Raw genomic sequence first — 15,846 nt, 5'->3', positions numbered from 1 at the left:
TACAGGGGGGAAAGACAGGTTGGCAGCAAACCTATAGAAATGAATGAACCTAAATTACAGAGGATTTCGGCGGCTTGCTTTTGCAAATGTTCCATCAGTGCAAGCGTTACCTCTTGCTTGTTGGAAAGATCTCCTCTCTTCCTCCCATCCCCTGCACTGTTCCAGGTGTTCTCCTGACTCTCATAGACCATTGTGGTGGTATGGGGGAGAGAGGCAAGGGAGGGGGGCATTCAGGGCCGGATTTAGGTTTGATGAGGCCCTAATCTACTGAACGTAATGGGGCCCTTTATATATCCAGCTGTCCTTTGTCATCAACAATTTGTCACAGTTTTTTGTGTTGAATATATGCTATATGGCAATTTATGGACCTAACAGGTCTCTAAAGCCATTTGCCCATGTTGCCATGCCACCAGTCCATGCAGAATGTAGGCACCCTATATATAGAAATGAGCAAACCAGTGATATTTTAGGGAGCAGGCTAGCAGGCGGGGCCCATGACTTACATCATAGGAGCCTACACAACACAAAACACTGCTGCTGTATGTAGGTTTTATTTTATTTGTTTTTTATCTTATATTTTGGAAATGTACATCCACAGGTTTTTTTCCTTTAATTTTTTTGCCCCTCCCCCAAGAGAGTGGGGCCCTAAGCTGCAGCTTGTTTAGCTTATATGTAAATCTGACACTGGGGGCATTGCACTAGTGGAAATCCTTATGTGGGCTTCTGCTAGCAGAACCAGTTGGTTATGTTCATTAATTTCAGAGGATCTTCTCTGAGCAAAACTTAGCACAATACCACCCATTGCATTTCCCGTACAATGTAGGACGAACCCTTTTAAAAGAAAGGGCTCCGACAAGACAGTGCCATTTCCATTTGCTTTGGCAGCTGGAGCACCAAATGCACCTGACCTGGTTCTCTTTTAACTGCTTGGTTTTTGCTCTCTGAAGTGCAAATTTGGACTCGGAGTTGTTTAGACTCTCTTTATCTTTTCTGTATAATCCATTCACCTGGTTACAAAAATGCTAGCAAACAAAGATGATGTGCACTGGATGCTCCTTGTAATATTTACGCCACTGCTCTGCAATTCTCAAACAATCTGAACTTGCCGGGTGCGGAGAAGGAAGAACTTTTGTGACTACATTTTATTAGATTTGCTACTATTATAGCGCAGTCCAGTGCAATATCTACTTTGGCGTACGTCCCACAGGGTTCAAAGGGGGGTTATTTCCAAGCTAAGCATGCTGATAGGACTGTGGCTTCAGTATTTCATCAGAGATTGGTTATTTCTAGGGTTTTGCTGCAGATAGATGACCATCGCTGAGGGATGCATGATTGGCATGAACCAATCGTGATACAGGATAGTGAGGGAGTCCAAACTTCTCTGTGGAAGATTTAACTTTTCACTATTTCTGGACCGATTCTGACAAGCACTGAAAATGCCAGTAATGTGGATGGAAACTTGGGATGCATACAGTCGTATGATTATCGTCTTCCAAAGCAACTACTCTATTCTGAACTTAAAAATGGAAAGCGTAATGCTGGTGGTCAACAGAAGAGGTTTAAAGACTCTCTCAAGGCAAATCTTTAAAAATGTAGTATACACCAACAATTGGGAAACAAGTGCTCCAATTGGAGAACAGCCTTTTCCAAAGGTGTCATGGGCTTTGAAGACACTCGAACTCAGGACACAAGGGAGAAATGTGCTACGAGGAAGGCACGATTGGCGAACCCTCACCGTGATCAACTCCTGCCCGGAAACCTATGTCCCCACTGTGGAAGGACGTGTGGATCCAGAATTGGCCTCCACAGTCATTTACGGACTCATTGTTAAAACTGTGGTTATGGAATACAATCTTACTCGGCTACGAGTGATCGCCAAAGAAAGAAGAAGTCGAGCTTGGAAGTAAAACAGAACCCGTTCTGGAAGTCCGTTCGACTTCCAAAACATTCGAAAACCAAATCGTGGCTTCTGATTGGCTGCAGGAAGCTCCTGAAGCCAATCGGAAGCCACGGAAGCCCCGTCGGACGTTCGGCTTCCAAAAATAGTTCCCAAACCGGAACAGTCACTTCCGGGTTTGCAGCGTTTGGGAGCCAAAACGTTCAGGAACTAAGCTGTTTGACTTTCAAGGTATGGCTGTAATTTCAGGTGCTTAAGGTGGGTAGCACACACAGATTTTTTTAAAAAAGTAATAAAGGTACGTACGCTCTTCACAGAGACGCCCCATCCATCCATCTGGGCAAGAACACACATTTGGTCTCTCACAGACGCCGCCATTCTGACACGGGAACCGGCAAATAGCTGGAAAGGGGAGCGGCATCAGGTTAGAGAATGTGGGACAGTGAAGTGAAAGCAGAGGATGCACTACAGAACAGACACATTCCAAACATTCTTGGCAGTAGGTGGTTTCTAGGCAAAGTAGATTTCCTTGCTTGCAAGGATTATCTGGTACAGTGGTAGCTTGGGTTAAGAACTTAATTTGTTCTGGAGGTCTGTTCTTAACCTGAAACTGTTCTTAACTTGAGGTACCATTTTAGCTAATGGGGCCTCCTGCTGTTGCTGCCGGGCCGCCGGAGCACGATTTCTGTTCTCATCCTGAAGCAAAGTTCTTAACTCGAGGTACTATTTCTGGGTTAGCGGAGTCTGTAACCTGAAGTGTCTATAACCCGAGGTACCACTGTACAGCATACTGGATGAGCACCTTAATTAGTAGCCTTCAGCCACTGAATTCATTTTGTCAGGTTACCCTGTCAGCCTGAGCCCCCACCTGCAGCATGGGAATAATATTTTCTTTATTTCCTACAGTTAGACCTCGTCTTTCCTGCAAGGAGCTCAAGGTGGCGCAGTTTGTTTTCCTTTCCCCATTTTATCAACCTGACAACCCTGTAAGGTAGGCTTGCCAGAGAGAAGGTGACTGTCCCAGGTCAGCCAGCGGGTTCCGTGGCTGAGTGGTTGATTTATACTTTGGTCTCCTATGTGGAATGTCATCCACTGGAACAATCAAATACAACATTCCTTATTTTCCTAGAGTGGGCACAGGCAGGGCGACATCCAGTCAGTGTAACTTCCTGTTCCACTGGTCTGGAGCATCCTCCCCCTGCATGTGATCTGGGAGATGGGCTTGGCTCTGGCTGGCTCCATAAAAGAGCCAAGTCACACAGCCATTTTCTCAGTCTTGTCTGCTCTCGCTTGCTTGCTGCTCTTTTGCTGCCATGCTGCTCTCCTGCAGCCATTTTGATCTATTAATGTAATTTTGCTGTCTGCTGGCTCTCAGCCAGCAGCACATGAGCTCAATCTCCATGTGAGATGAACTCACAGATTGCTATGTGCCGTATTTTTTGCTCTATAAGACACACCAGACCACAAGACGCACCTAGTTTTTGGAGGAGGAAAACAAGAAAAAAAATATTCTGAATCTCAGAAGCCAGAACAGCAAGAGGGATCGCTGTGCAGTGAAAGCAGCAAACCCTCTTGCTGTTTTGGCTTCTGTGATAGCTGTGCAGCCTCCATTCGCTCCATAAGACGCACACACATTTCCCCTTACTTTTTAGGAGGGAAAAAGTGAGTCTTATAGAGCAAAAAATACGGTAACTACTAAGCAAAGCCTGACTTTCAGGGATCAAATCTTGAACTGAAATGTGAGTAAACTTCTTGTTACTCTTATGTCTTTATTCTTTTAAGAGGGATAAAAGGGGACACCGGGAATAATCCATCTGGGCAAGCCAGAGTGGATTGCTTAACTAAAGAGATTCAAACGAATCTGCACACTAGCTTCCTGCGATATTGAGGGGAATCTGCAATGCTATACCATCCACTAGTGTGAGTGAAGGTAGGATAATACTTATTCAATATATCCTTTCCTACTATCCTTAACATTCCCACATCCTAGGCCTTAGTCCAACACTCTGCCCAGCTGTCACCAACAGGTGCATTCCAGATGTTGCAGAACTACAACTCTTGTCATCCTTAGACTTAAGCCATGCTGGGAGTCTAAAAGCGTCAGGAAAGCACCACATTGTCTTCTTCACTGGAGATAATATTGACTTATTTTTACAGAGTTTCTGTAAATTCAATTCAGGATTATTGAAATAACATAGAAGAAATATTTGGCGCAGTTAGGAAAAAGTAGGTCTTGCATTTGCTAAATATTTATACAGAAGAACATGCATATGCACTGCTGCCCTCTAGTGGATTCAATGTTTGACCTACTTCAATCTTTTTCAGTAGGTTAATAATAAAATAAAATAAAATATTCTGGACCTGGGACCCACCCAGCCAGGTGAACCTCTGTCATCTGGGTCCAGTTTCAATCTATTGGTCCATATCCACCCAATTACTGGCTGCAGGAACTTCCTCCCTTGATATTGGTGAACAGAGCTGGGTGTCAACAGCATATTGATGGCACTTCACTCTAAATCACAATGGCTGCTCCTGCAGTGACTTTGTACACAGATACGAAACAGCACGGGCAACAAGAATGATCCCTGCAGAACCCTGCAGAACAGCTCCCATGGGGTGAAGAAGTCACCCAATGCTGCTTTCTGAAACTGAGATTGAGAGTAGAACCACTATAAAGCAGTGCACCCAGCTCCTAAATTCTGAAAGCAGTCCTGGAGAATCAACAGGGGCACACTCCTCTGAGTTCTCTCCCAACCAAGATCAACGGACTATGGTGACCAGGGCAGTTTGGGTCCCAGATCAGAAGCTGGATTTGCAATGGGACTAGATGACCGATTGTTTCCAAGCACACCTGAAGCTGTTCTGCCATGACCTTCCCAAACACCTTACCAAAGAAGGAGATATTAGCAACTGGTAATTGACAGATATTTCTGGGTCCAGAGATCTCCTCTTGAGGGGATGAACCACTGCCTCTTTCAAAGCTTATGGCATGACCACCCCTCTCGCGGCAAGGCATGAAATCACCCCCTAGACCCACGCAGTCAATTGCCTCTTCAGCTTGCTTTTATTAGCCAAGAAGGGCAAGAGTGGAGAATATATGTAGGGGCTGGACCCCATCCATCATCTCCTCCCTATCATCAGATTGCAGTAATTAAAACTGATTTGACAATATATTGGGCCACATGGTGGTCTGAGTAAAGGTAAAGGGACCCCTGACCATTAGGTCCAGTCGTGGACGACTCTGGGGTTGTGGCGCTCATCTCGCTTTATTGGCCGAGGGAGCCGGCGTACAGCTTCCGGGTCATGTGGTCAGCATGACTAAGCCGCTTCTGGCAAACCAGAGCAGCGCACGGAAACGCCGTTTACCTTCCCGCCAGAGTGGTACCTATTTATCTACTTGCACTTTGAAGTGCTTTCGAACTGCTAGGTGGGCAGGAGCAGGGACCGAGCAACAAGAGCTCACCCCATTGCGGGGATTCGAACCGCCAACCTTTTGATTGGCAAGTCCCTCTTATCAAACCCGTGTGAAGCACAGCGTCTAATGTGGAACGAATTTGAGCACTGTGTCACACTCACAATACCCAGAAAACCTGTCGCAGGGGGGTTACAGCATTTTGTCTCTTAACGGTACTTAAATAATAATACAGATCTACTAAGTATGAAGAATACTATGATTTTTGTTGTGAGTTTTGCACTTTCTTGGGGGGGGTCTACAACTGGGAGTGAGCTGCTGAGTACTGTATTGGTTTTCCCCTTGAGGTTACTCCGAGTCACACTGAGTCTTACTGTCATGAATCCACTGGACAATAATAATAATAATAATAATAAATTATTTGTACCCCGCCCATCTGGCTGGGTTTCCCCAGCCACTCTGGGCGGCTTCCACAGAGACCAAAAATACACTAAAATGCCACACATTAAAAGCTTCCCTAAACAGGGCTGCCTTCAGATGTCTTCTAAAAGTCTGGTAGTTGTTGTTCTCTTTGACATCTAGTGGGAGGGCGTTCCACAGGGCGGGCGCCACTACCGAGAAGGCCCTCTGCCTGGTTCCCTGTAGCTTTGCTTCTCGCAATGAGGGAACTGCCAGAAGGCCCTCGCCGCTGGACCTCCAGAGTTGCCAGAATATGACATGTAACCTGCTCAGAAACGGTCCCGACGTAAAGTACTCACACTGCATTTTTATTTGTAAGACTCGTATTAATTAAGATGTCATTAATTGGGTTAGAATGTATTGATTTTGCAGACCTGGGGCATTTCGTAATACTATTTATTGGTGCTAAAGCCCTACAGGGTTCACGTGAGTCATTGATGCTGCCTGCTTTCATGCTGCTTCTGATGTAGGCCCTTCAAAGGCTTAGGTGCTGGAGGTCTTTTTGCAATGCAAATAGTCTGCATTATTTATAATACACTTCTTCCTTTCTCTCTTTTTAAAAAAGCTCTCTGGGACATGAATCAGAAGAACACAAGACCCTTTCTGCCTTTGGTCCTTTTTTCCTATTACTCATTTTTTGGGTAGAAAGGCGAGGATGAATAATGCACAATATTTAATAGATTAAAGAGTTGCATACAATAAAGCTGGTTGTTATTTCTTTTTGTAGATGCTCAACGTTTGCTGGGGATGGATAATCCCACATCCTCTCAAATTGCTGCATGCAGCTGGATTGGGGCAATGTGCAGGTCAGCATAAGGCTGTCATATGTAGACACAAAATTTACACCAGCGCCATCCTTGCTTATCCTTGCTGTAAAAAAGGTAAAGGTAAAGGACCCCTGGATGGTTAAGTCCAGTAAAAGACGACTATGGGGTGTGGCGCTCATCTCGCTTTTGGGCCGAGGGAGCCGGCATTTGTCCACAGACAGCTTTCCGGGTCATGTGGTCAGCAGGACTAAACCGCTTCTGGCACAACGGAACACCGTGACAGAAACCAGAGCGCATGGAAACGCCATTTACCTTCCCGCCACAGTGGTACCTATTTATCTACTTGCGTTGGCATGCTTTCGAACTGCTAGGTTGGCAGGAGCTGGTACAGAGCAACAGGAACTCGCCCTGTTGCAGGGATTCGAACCGCCGAGCTTCTGATCGGCAAGCCCAAGAGGCTCAGTGGTTTAGACCACAGTGCCACCCACATCCAAGAATACCCACGCACTCACTAGCCAAGCCAGTGGTTGGCATGGGATGGTTGGGGTTGGGGTGGGAGGGAAGGAAACAGAATTCTGGAAGTTCACCCCTTGCCCCCAATGTTTGAGAAACACTGAGCCAAAATGCAATGGTGATTTCCTGAACTGTCCTGACAAAACTGGGATAGTTTAATAGGAAATATGAAGCAGATAAATCTTCATTCCACCTCCCTTGCAACGTCCAGTGGAAGACAAGTGGTAAAATCACAGCACCAGGCTGTGTGTTATTTGCCAACACCCTGCCAGCCAATTCTGCAAGGCGGGGCAGAGCAAACCTTAAGAACGATGATGTCGGATAGCGTGTTGCTTTGTGTTTAACCTAGATATCAGTTGGAGGTTGGATGTTGGCAGCTCCACACCTCCCAGTTTGAGTAGCCCCGCAGCTAAACTGAGGGAGGAGTTTATTCTATTATTGCTACTGTTATGTAGTGAAGTTTCACCCTGGGCCAGCAGGGGGATACTGTATATAGTTTTCACTCAGGTCTGTAGATAGTTTTCACTCAGGTCCACGTCAGTTATTTTTGGCGGGAAACGCTGGGCTGTTGTTGCTACAATGTTGACAGCCGGCTGCCTATAAAAGCAGGCCGGCTGAGCTGTTTGCAGTCAGTTCTATTCCAGCTTACAAAATAAAGAGCTACTTGGAGAAATCGCTGTGTCGTCTGCTATGTCAACCCACAACTTAACAGCTACCTTTATCATTATTACCTCAAGGTGGCATTTATGGTCCTCCACCTCCCCATTTTAATTATTATGTTCATTATTGTTCATTATGTTTTCTCACAGAGTGACCCAAAGCAACTTACATCAAAAGCGATTGAGGACAACCAAGTAAGAACCTAAAAGCAGTAGTAATGGCAATACGGAAAGAAAAAATTAAAAAAAGATGTGTGTTGTTGTTTTTTTAAAACCTTTAAATTTAGAAGCCTGTTTCCTGAAATATGTTGTCTCTAAATTCAGCACAGCAAAACCATGACTATATTAGAAGCAGCACCTCCACCCTCATAGTTCAACCCGGACACTGAGGTCCATCTCCAAGGGCCTTCTGGCGGTTCCCTCACTGCGAGAATTGAGGTTACAGGGAACCAGGCAGAGGGACTTCTTGGTAGTGGCGCCCGCCCTATGGAACGCCCTCCCATCAGATGTCAAGCAAATAAACAGCTATCTGACTTTTAGAAGATGTCTGAAGGTAGCCCTGTTTAGGGAAGTTTTTAATGTTTGGTGTTTTTAATAATCTGTTGGGAACCTCCCAGAGTGGCTGGAGAAACCCAGCCAGATGGGCGGGGTATAAATAATAAAATTTTTATTATTATATTATATAGACAGTGCTTCTTTAACGGTAAACACTGGGGAAACCTCTGGGAAATTCTTTTTAGAGGCACCTATCATACAATTGCTAGAGAATGTGGCAGGATGGGCCTTTGGCACAGCTGTTATGGCAAAGGCCTGTTTACCTCTGCAGGCTGGTGGCGTTGTCCAGGTCGCGTTCTCTAAACAAACGCTTCGTAGGGAGCCTTCCAGCATGTATCCGCTGTAGCACGAGTATGTCACCACATCTCCGTACTGATAAAATGTTCCCCGAACCAAAGCATTTGCTACGTGAGCTGGTGGTCCACAAGATATCTCTAAACAGACACAATAATGAAACTGTGATTTAAATGGTAAAGCACATCACGATTTGACTCTGAAAAGACTATTCAGGGAGCTTGGGGTTGTGGGGTGGTAATTAGTCTGAATATCATATTTGACTTCAGCATTTATAGATATGCAGGGATGCCTGACTTCCACGCACATGGTTGTTTGCATATGGATTTGGTTAACAAGCTGGGGCTCCTTATACCTTCCCATATGGTCCCTCCCAGCTGCTGGCCAAATCTGAAAGGTGGGTGGGGCTGTCCACTTGTCAATCAGCTGGCGTAAGGACACATGGCACTTTGAAGCCCCAACAGCCAAGGAGATCATTGGGCCTTCAAAGCACCGGATCCTCCCTCCATTTGCATTCTCTGGTGGCGGGGTCAAGTGGGGGCCCCCAGGCACAGCACAGAGCTGTGGGGGTGCTTACATGGTGGTGCCTTGTTGTACCCCTTCAAAATCTTGCGCCTGGGGCCATGGCCCCCCCTTACCCGCACACTACGCCCCTGTCCCCCCATTACATTTACATAATACCCCAAATGTGAATCTCAGCTTTCGCAGGCAGAAGACTAGGCATGATTTCAAGGCATGTCCAACTCTCTCAGATTGACACTGATTGATATGACAATCAGAACTTTTACCTGAATGTGAATTAATGCAGACCGGCCTATAAAATCTCTTTGTCGACTTGGTTTTGTGTTCTAGCTTCACTGGAGAGAGGAGCTTAATGTTGAAAGCTATTCTCAATAAAAACAAAAGTCGCTTTTCATTATTATTATATTACTTACTTTCACATTTAGCTCTAGTCGGAGTCCATGCCTCATCAGAATTACAGGTTATGACAGATGGCCCTCGAAGCTGATAGCCCTCTCGGCATTTGATAAATACCTTTTGCCCAACATAAAAAGTTGTTTCTGATAGGAGGGCATTTTCTGGGATTATGAATGGCACAGGGCACGGATTTGCTGTTAACCGTAGGAAGAGAGGGAAAATGCAAATAGTAAACAAACCTGACATATCCTTACTTAGTTAAATTATGCTACCACTGAAAAATAGGCTTACTTATACAGTATTTAGTCCACAACAAAAGCTGTAACCTGTTCATTTAGGCATACTGTCCATTATTTTAAGTGTATGTGTAACAGTGTGGTACTTATCCATACATATACATTAAGAAGAAATGGATTATTTTGATTGTTGTTAGCCGCCCTGAGCCCAGCTTCGGCTGGGGAGGGCGGGATATAAATAAAATTTATTATTATTATTATTATTATTATTATTATTATTATTCTCTGCCAATGGTGGCATGGAAGTCACCAAACAGATATAGCAATGAAAGCAATAAAAGTGAAAACTGTAGGAGTCAAAAACAAGTAAAGCTAGTTTCCATTATTGAGAAATGAACATACGTCTGCACTGCGGTATAGGATGGCTCCACGTTCCTGCTTCCGTGCACTCTGCAATGGGCTCCCCTTCTAAGCTGTACCCTCTGTTGCAATAATACGCAGCCCTGCTGCCAACTGTGTTGTTTTCATAGACAGCATTCCCATTCTCAATGAATTCCGGATCTTCACATCTGGTTTCTAAACAATGGTAAGTTAATTAGGACAACTGTTTCTTTGCAGTGAATCGTTTAACAAGAGAAGCATCAGAAGAGCAACGAGAGTCTATCAGAGCTCCCTAACACCCCTCTGAAGATGTGGATTTCTGTGAAGTCAATCTGGACCTCTCACTCGTTTGGAATAAGAGGACGGTGTATAAACAGATCGCCTGTGTCCCCATGAACAAGAAAACTAGCAGGACACTCACAAATGCAAAACACAACCCAAAAATCACCTTTGCAGGACGGAAAGGGTTTACTCCAAGTTCCATTGGCCAAGCAGGTGATGTTTTCGGGTCCAAGCAAGTGATAACCAAAATTGCATACAAAGGATATGTTGCTTCTGTAGTATGTTTTCTCTACGACTACAGGCAATGCATTTTCCACTCTTGGAGGTGGTTCACATCTTATGCCTGCAAGAGAAAAGAAGCTTGTGGTCAGTGGAGAAAGAGCTTAATCGTGAGCCAGGGCTTGAACGATATGGTAAGCAAAACCTTGGCTTGGCTTAGCGTGGTGTGGAAGGCCTCTCTGAGAGACACGTGTTCTTACAGTCTCAGTAAGCCATAGTTTGCTTTACTGTGTTGTGCAAACCAGGTCATGGTCCAATCCCTAACAGCAGCAAACGGTTCTGTAGGGAAAGTGGACACAGGGAGGTTTTCCTTCCTCTTTTATAACGCTAAAACTTGGGGGAATTTTATGAACGAAGCTGAGAAGATTCAAGACAGAAAGGAGGAAGCACTTTTCTACACACCACATGGAATTTACTCCCATGGGAGGCAGTGATGGCCAATGACTGGTCCAGCATGAATCATCTTACATTCAGCTGATTCTGGTTTTTTTTTAAAAATATTTTGGTTTCTGATATAGATTTTTTGGAACACATGTGTGTTTTACCTACCAGTGGGTTTTGTTGTTTTTACTGTTGTACATTGCTCTGGGCTCCCTTTTGGAAGAAGGGCGATTTATGGCTTCAATAAACAATAAATATAACACTAGGACAAATAAAACAATAAAACTGTCCAATAAAATTTTATTGGACAATAATAACAATAAGAAGTAAAATATACAATGTGACCAATGTAATAAACAGTAGGTGTAAATGAAAATAGACAGACAACAAGAATCGTATGTATAGAAGGATTTATTTGTTTACAGATATTTTATGGACAAATGTGGAGGAAGAATAACAATATAAAAAATGCATAAGGAAAATCCGAAAAACTTAGAAACGATATAAAAAAGCCAGAAGAAAGAAGGAGGGACGTCAGCTCCTAGGAGCAAATATAAATGTAAAATGTAATGCAATATGTGTATGTACAGTATGTAATTAAAAAAACAATAAAGATTATCGGGGGTGTGTGTAAAGGACTAATAAAACAATTATGGGGGGAAACGAAGACACCCATTCTTTCCTCTCCCTTGTTACATGACCACCAGCATGGCTTTGCCTGTGGCAACTACAGGAAGGAGAATGCTTTGCGTTTCTACTGAAATTTACCTAATGTGGAGAACTTTTGTCAACTGACACTGATATTTACTTACTCACACACGTAGGGGCTGAGGGGCTCCACTTCTTGTTAACATGGCAAATCCTTCGAGCTGGCCCCTGTAGTTCAAATCCCTGATCGCAATTGTAGAGAACTTCATCTCCAAGCACAAAATCTTTGCCAATAATGGATCCATTATCTATTGGTTCAGGGGGCCCACAGGATATCTCTGAATGAAAACATACAGGTGATATTTTCAGTAAAGCGTTCAACTTCCAAAATGTTTGGAAACCAAGGCGCGGCTTCCAATTGGCTGCAGGAACCTGTGGAACCTGCGGAAGCAGCATCGGACGTTCGGGTTCCAAAGAACGTTTGCAAACCGGAACACTCACTTCTAGATTTGCGGTGTTCAGGAGCCAAAACCTTCGACTTGCAAGGTGTTTGGGATCCAAGGTGTTTTGGATCGAAGGTACGACTGCACTTAGCTTTGTTTACTTTGTTGGTATGGATGAGTTTGCAGATGTTTAATTACTAGGAAAATGTTGGGGGTGGGGTGGGGGAGCATCTCAGAATTTCTGCAAAGGACCCAAACAGACTCCGCTGAGCTACACAACATATTCTAGTATTGCACTTTGGGGTGGGGGGGAAGTCATGTTCAAATTAAGCTTGACATATAATAAAATTAATGCATCGCTTACTTCTGCAGACTGGTGTTGCTCCACTCCAGAGTTTATCCGCTCCACAAATACGCTCTGCATCACCCTATCGGGTAAAAGAATAATTCAGAAAAGAGCACAAAATATCCCATTCTCACAGGAAATCTGATATTGGACAGAGGAATCTTAGACCAGCAGATCTTTGGGCAAGGTGCACCAGCTAATTCTAGCAGATTCTCCTCCGCAACTGAAGCCCCGTATAACAAAGCCCACCCAGAGGGGCCCAACCTCTGGAGCTGTGAGGAGGAGGAGGGATAAAACTGATTGCACAAGCTATCTCCTGCATGCGCAACCACTGGGCACAACCCAAGGAATAACGGAAGCAGAAAAGCATTATCGAAGAAATATGAAAGCGTTCTCTCATAAGTCTGTGGGGGAGAGCTGGGTTGGCAACTTGAATAAAATATTTGAGGGGATGGGGTCCCACTCAACCAATCAATGGGGACTGAAGAGGAGTGGTACCCCAGACAAAGCTCAATGAAGATTAAGCAATGGTCATGAAATGTCAAGTACGGGAATTCCCCATTTCCCTTCTGGTGGCTCACCGATAAGAATTAACGAGCATTTGGTAGATTTATAGTCTTTTTATTACAGCATTCTGTTACAAGCACAAACAGGCAACCCCCTGCAAGGATATGAGTTACCTACTGTGGCGTTTGCCTTCCTAGGTGTGTGACATCATACTGGGTTCATAGGGAAAGGGTTAACTAATTGTAAAATGACTAACCAATGGGAACCCAGGGGGCAGAGTTAACTGTGTATAAGGTTTAAGCACAGAGTTTTTTGGGGGGAGAGAGTTAGAGTTAGGGTGGTTGAGAAGACAGTCTGGAGTTAGAAAAGACAGATAAGATAAGTCTGTGGGTTGGGCTAGTCTGGGGTGAGACTGTGAGATACAGTGGTGCCCCGCAAGACGAAAGCCTTGCAAAACGGAAAACCCGCTAGACGAAAGGGTTTTCCGTTTTGGAGGCGCTTCGCAAAACAAATTTCCCTATGGGCTTGCTTCGCAAGACGAAAATGTCTTGCGAGTTCCTGCGGGGTTTTTTTCCTCCCCCCCTTTTTTCTAAGCCGCTAAGCCGCTTATCAGCTGATCCACTAAGCTGCTAAGTCGCTAAAAGCCGCTAAGCCACTAATAGCGCTAATCCGCTAAGCCGTCAATGGGCTTGCTTCGCAAGACGAAAAAACCGCTAGACGAAGAGAATCGCGGAACGGATTCTTTTCGTCTTGCGAGGCACCACTATAATTTGTTAAGAGGAGTCAGTCAAACAGTTGAGATAGTCAGTCAGAAGGTATTAGGAAGGTATAGGCCGGTAAAAAAAAACCTAAAGTTAAGGTACTGACAGGAATATTATCGGAGAAACATAAACTTGTTAATGTTTGTAAAATAAACTTGTTTTTTTGGTTCACTTTTAACAACTGTTTGGGCTCAGTGTTTTACCAGAGAGTAACGGGTTGGTGGCAGCGGGGAAGTGAGCACAGTGGTGGCACAGGGATCAATAGACCGTTAAACGTCCAGAGACCCTGTGTGAGAGCCACACCTACTCTGACTCCTCCCCACTTCCACAGCAAGAAGCGCTCCAATGGGAAGTCCCCCCCCCTCGTGTCTTCTTTGTTCTCTGACACGCTCGGACCTCCAAGTTCAGGGGGAGGGAGGGGGTACTCCCCCATTCTTGATTGCTGTATCGCCCAGCTGCTCCCTCTGTTCTGGTTGCTTAGCTACTATCTCATAGCTGGGTAGCTCCTCTCTCAACTGAGCAGCTTCTGTGTCTGCCTGTCTCCCTGCTTCTGGAAATGCTGGAAGCAAAGGGTGTGTGTGTGAATATTCCCCCTCCTCTTCTGTTAGGAGCTGCTTTTCCTGCGACTGCATTCCCCAATCTTCTGATCCAGACCAGCCTCTGACATGGAATGCCAAGTGAGTATTGTGAGGTGGAGGAGGAAAAGGAAATGGAGTATCTGGGGAGGTTTTTTTGGCTGGCTAAAGTCATGAACGGGAACACTTTGCACAGCCACATTTTGTTGCAGGTCCCACTTGCGTCATTAAAACTGATCTAATTTTTAAAAAGCGCTTTCTCTCGTTTTCCTTCCTGATACTACTGTGTTCATCTTTGGCCACTGAGTTCCACTGTGTTTTGCCATTTTAATGTTATTGAGAAATATTTGGGAATTTGCTTACACAAGGGCAGCATACAAACATTTTAAATAATAAATAAACAAATACTCTCCCCTCCCAAAGTATTGTGTTATTACAGGGGTCAGCAAACTTTTTCAGCAGGGGGCCGGTCCACTGTCCCTCAGGCCTTGTGGGGGGCCAGACTATATTTTTTTTCTTTTTTTTATTATAAATGTTTATTAAATTTTTTTTAAATACAAATGCAAAAATAATCAACAATATAGCATATATCATAACATATTTTCAAAACCTCTTTGGACTCCCTCACATCTCCTGCTCCCACTTACATCGTCTTAAATTTTAACCAGCAAATTGTCATCTTGTTTATATTCTTAGGTCCCATTCTTTTAAATATAGTCTAATAGTTCTCCAAATGGTTTATATTTTCCTCAATCTACTTATCGTCCTAATTCCATCTAGTTTAGTGGTGGTCAATTATTTATAAATATATATTTTTTTTCTTGGGGGGGGAGGGCAAATGAACAAATTCCTATGCCCCACAAATAACCCAGAGATGCATTTTAAATAAAAGCACACATTCTGCTTATGTAAAAACACCAGGCAGGCCCCACAAATCACCCAGAGTTTCATTTTAAATAAAAGGCTTCATTCCACTCACGTAAAAACACACTGATTCCCGGAGCGTCCGTGGGCCGGATTTAGAAGGCAATTGGGCTGGATCCGGCCTCTGGGCCTTAGTTTGCCTACCCATGTGTTATTATTATGAACAACAAATATACAGGCTGAAAAATTCTTGCCCAGCAAGAGAGTCAAAAATACGATTTGCTGCCTGCAATTTGAAGTGCTACAGCTCTCTCATCTCTGAACTACTAATTTATTTGCTCCTCATTGTAGATCTGGCAATCCAGATCCTCATGGAGATCCAGCTACAGTTCCTGTCTTAACAGATGCAGACCTACAACTAAAGCTTCACAAGTAATCATCCCAACTTGGATCCAGTTTCTGGTGTACCAGTTTGAAAGGTGCATTGGACGTATAGTTTTGTGACTTAATTCTTTTGAGAATGGCTTTGCTAATTCCTGTGGTTTAATGAGTGGCAAATAAGATGCACATCATAAGTGATGCAGCACACCTGTATTTTATTCTCAAGTGCAAATGATGGTTGTAAGAAGCTTTTCCCAATAAAAGGACACATTGATTTTAATTTAGCAT

The 15,846-nt window shown here is 44.2% G+C and overlaps 1 protein-coding gene across 2 annotated transcripts in view; it reads right to left on the bottom strand.

The window, feature by feature from the left end:
• SVEP1 (sushi, von Willebrand factor type A, EGF and pentraxin domain containing 1) overlaps positions 1-15,846 on the bottom strand; it is a 134,382-nt gene that overhangs the window by 13,043 nt on the left and 105,493 nt on the right. Inside the window, exons 41-47 of one of the 2 annotated variants that reach the window (XM_079959037.1) lie at positions 12,489-12,552; positions 11,846-12,019; positions 10,540-10,716; positions 10,113-10,286; positions 9,492-9,668; positions 8,526-8,696; positions 2,204-2,299 (exon numbers count right to left, since the gene is read on the bottom strand). In XM_079959037.1, coding sequence (XP_079815163.1) covers positions 2,204-2,299; positions 8,526-8,696; positions 9,492-9,668; positions 10,113-10,286; positions 10,540-10,716; positions 11,846-12,019; positions 12,489-12,552 — 1,033 coding nt within the window. Of the gene's footprint in view, positions 1-2,203; positions 2,300-8,525; positions 8,697-9,491; positions 9,669-10,112; positions 10,287-10,539; positions 10,717-11,845; positions 12,020-12,488; positions 12,553-15,846 lie in introns of those variants that run through there. The other variant, XR_013834308.1, reaches the window with a different exon arrangement.

The sequence above is a fragment of the Podarcis cretensis genome (genome assembly GCF_951804945.1).
Source record: "Podarcis cretensis genome assembly, chromosome: 17".
NCBI classification, from domain to species: domain Eukaryota; kingdom Metazoa; phylum Chordata; class Lepidosauria; order Squamata; family Lacertidae; genus Podarcis; species Podarcis cretensis.
The sequence above is the reverse complement of the archived record's forward strand: the minus strand, read 5'-3'. Positions and strand labels throughout refer to the sequence as shown.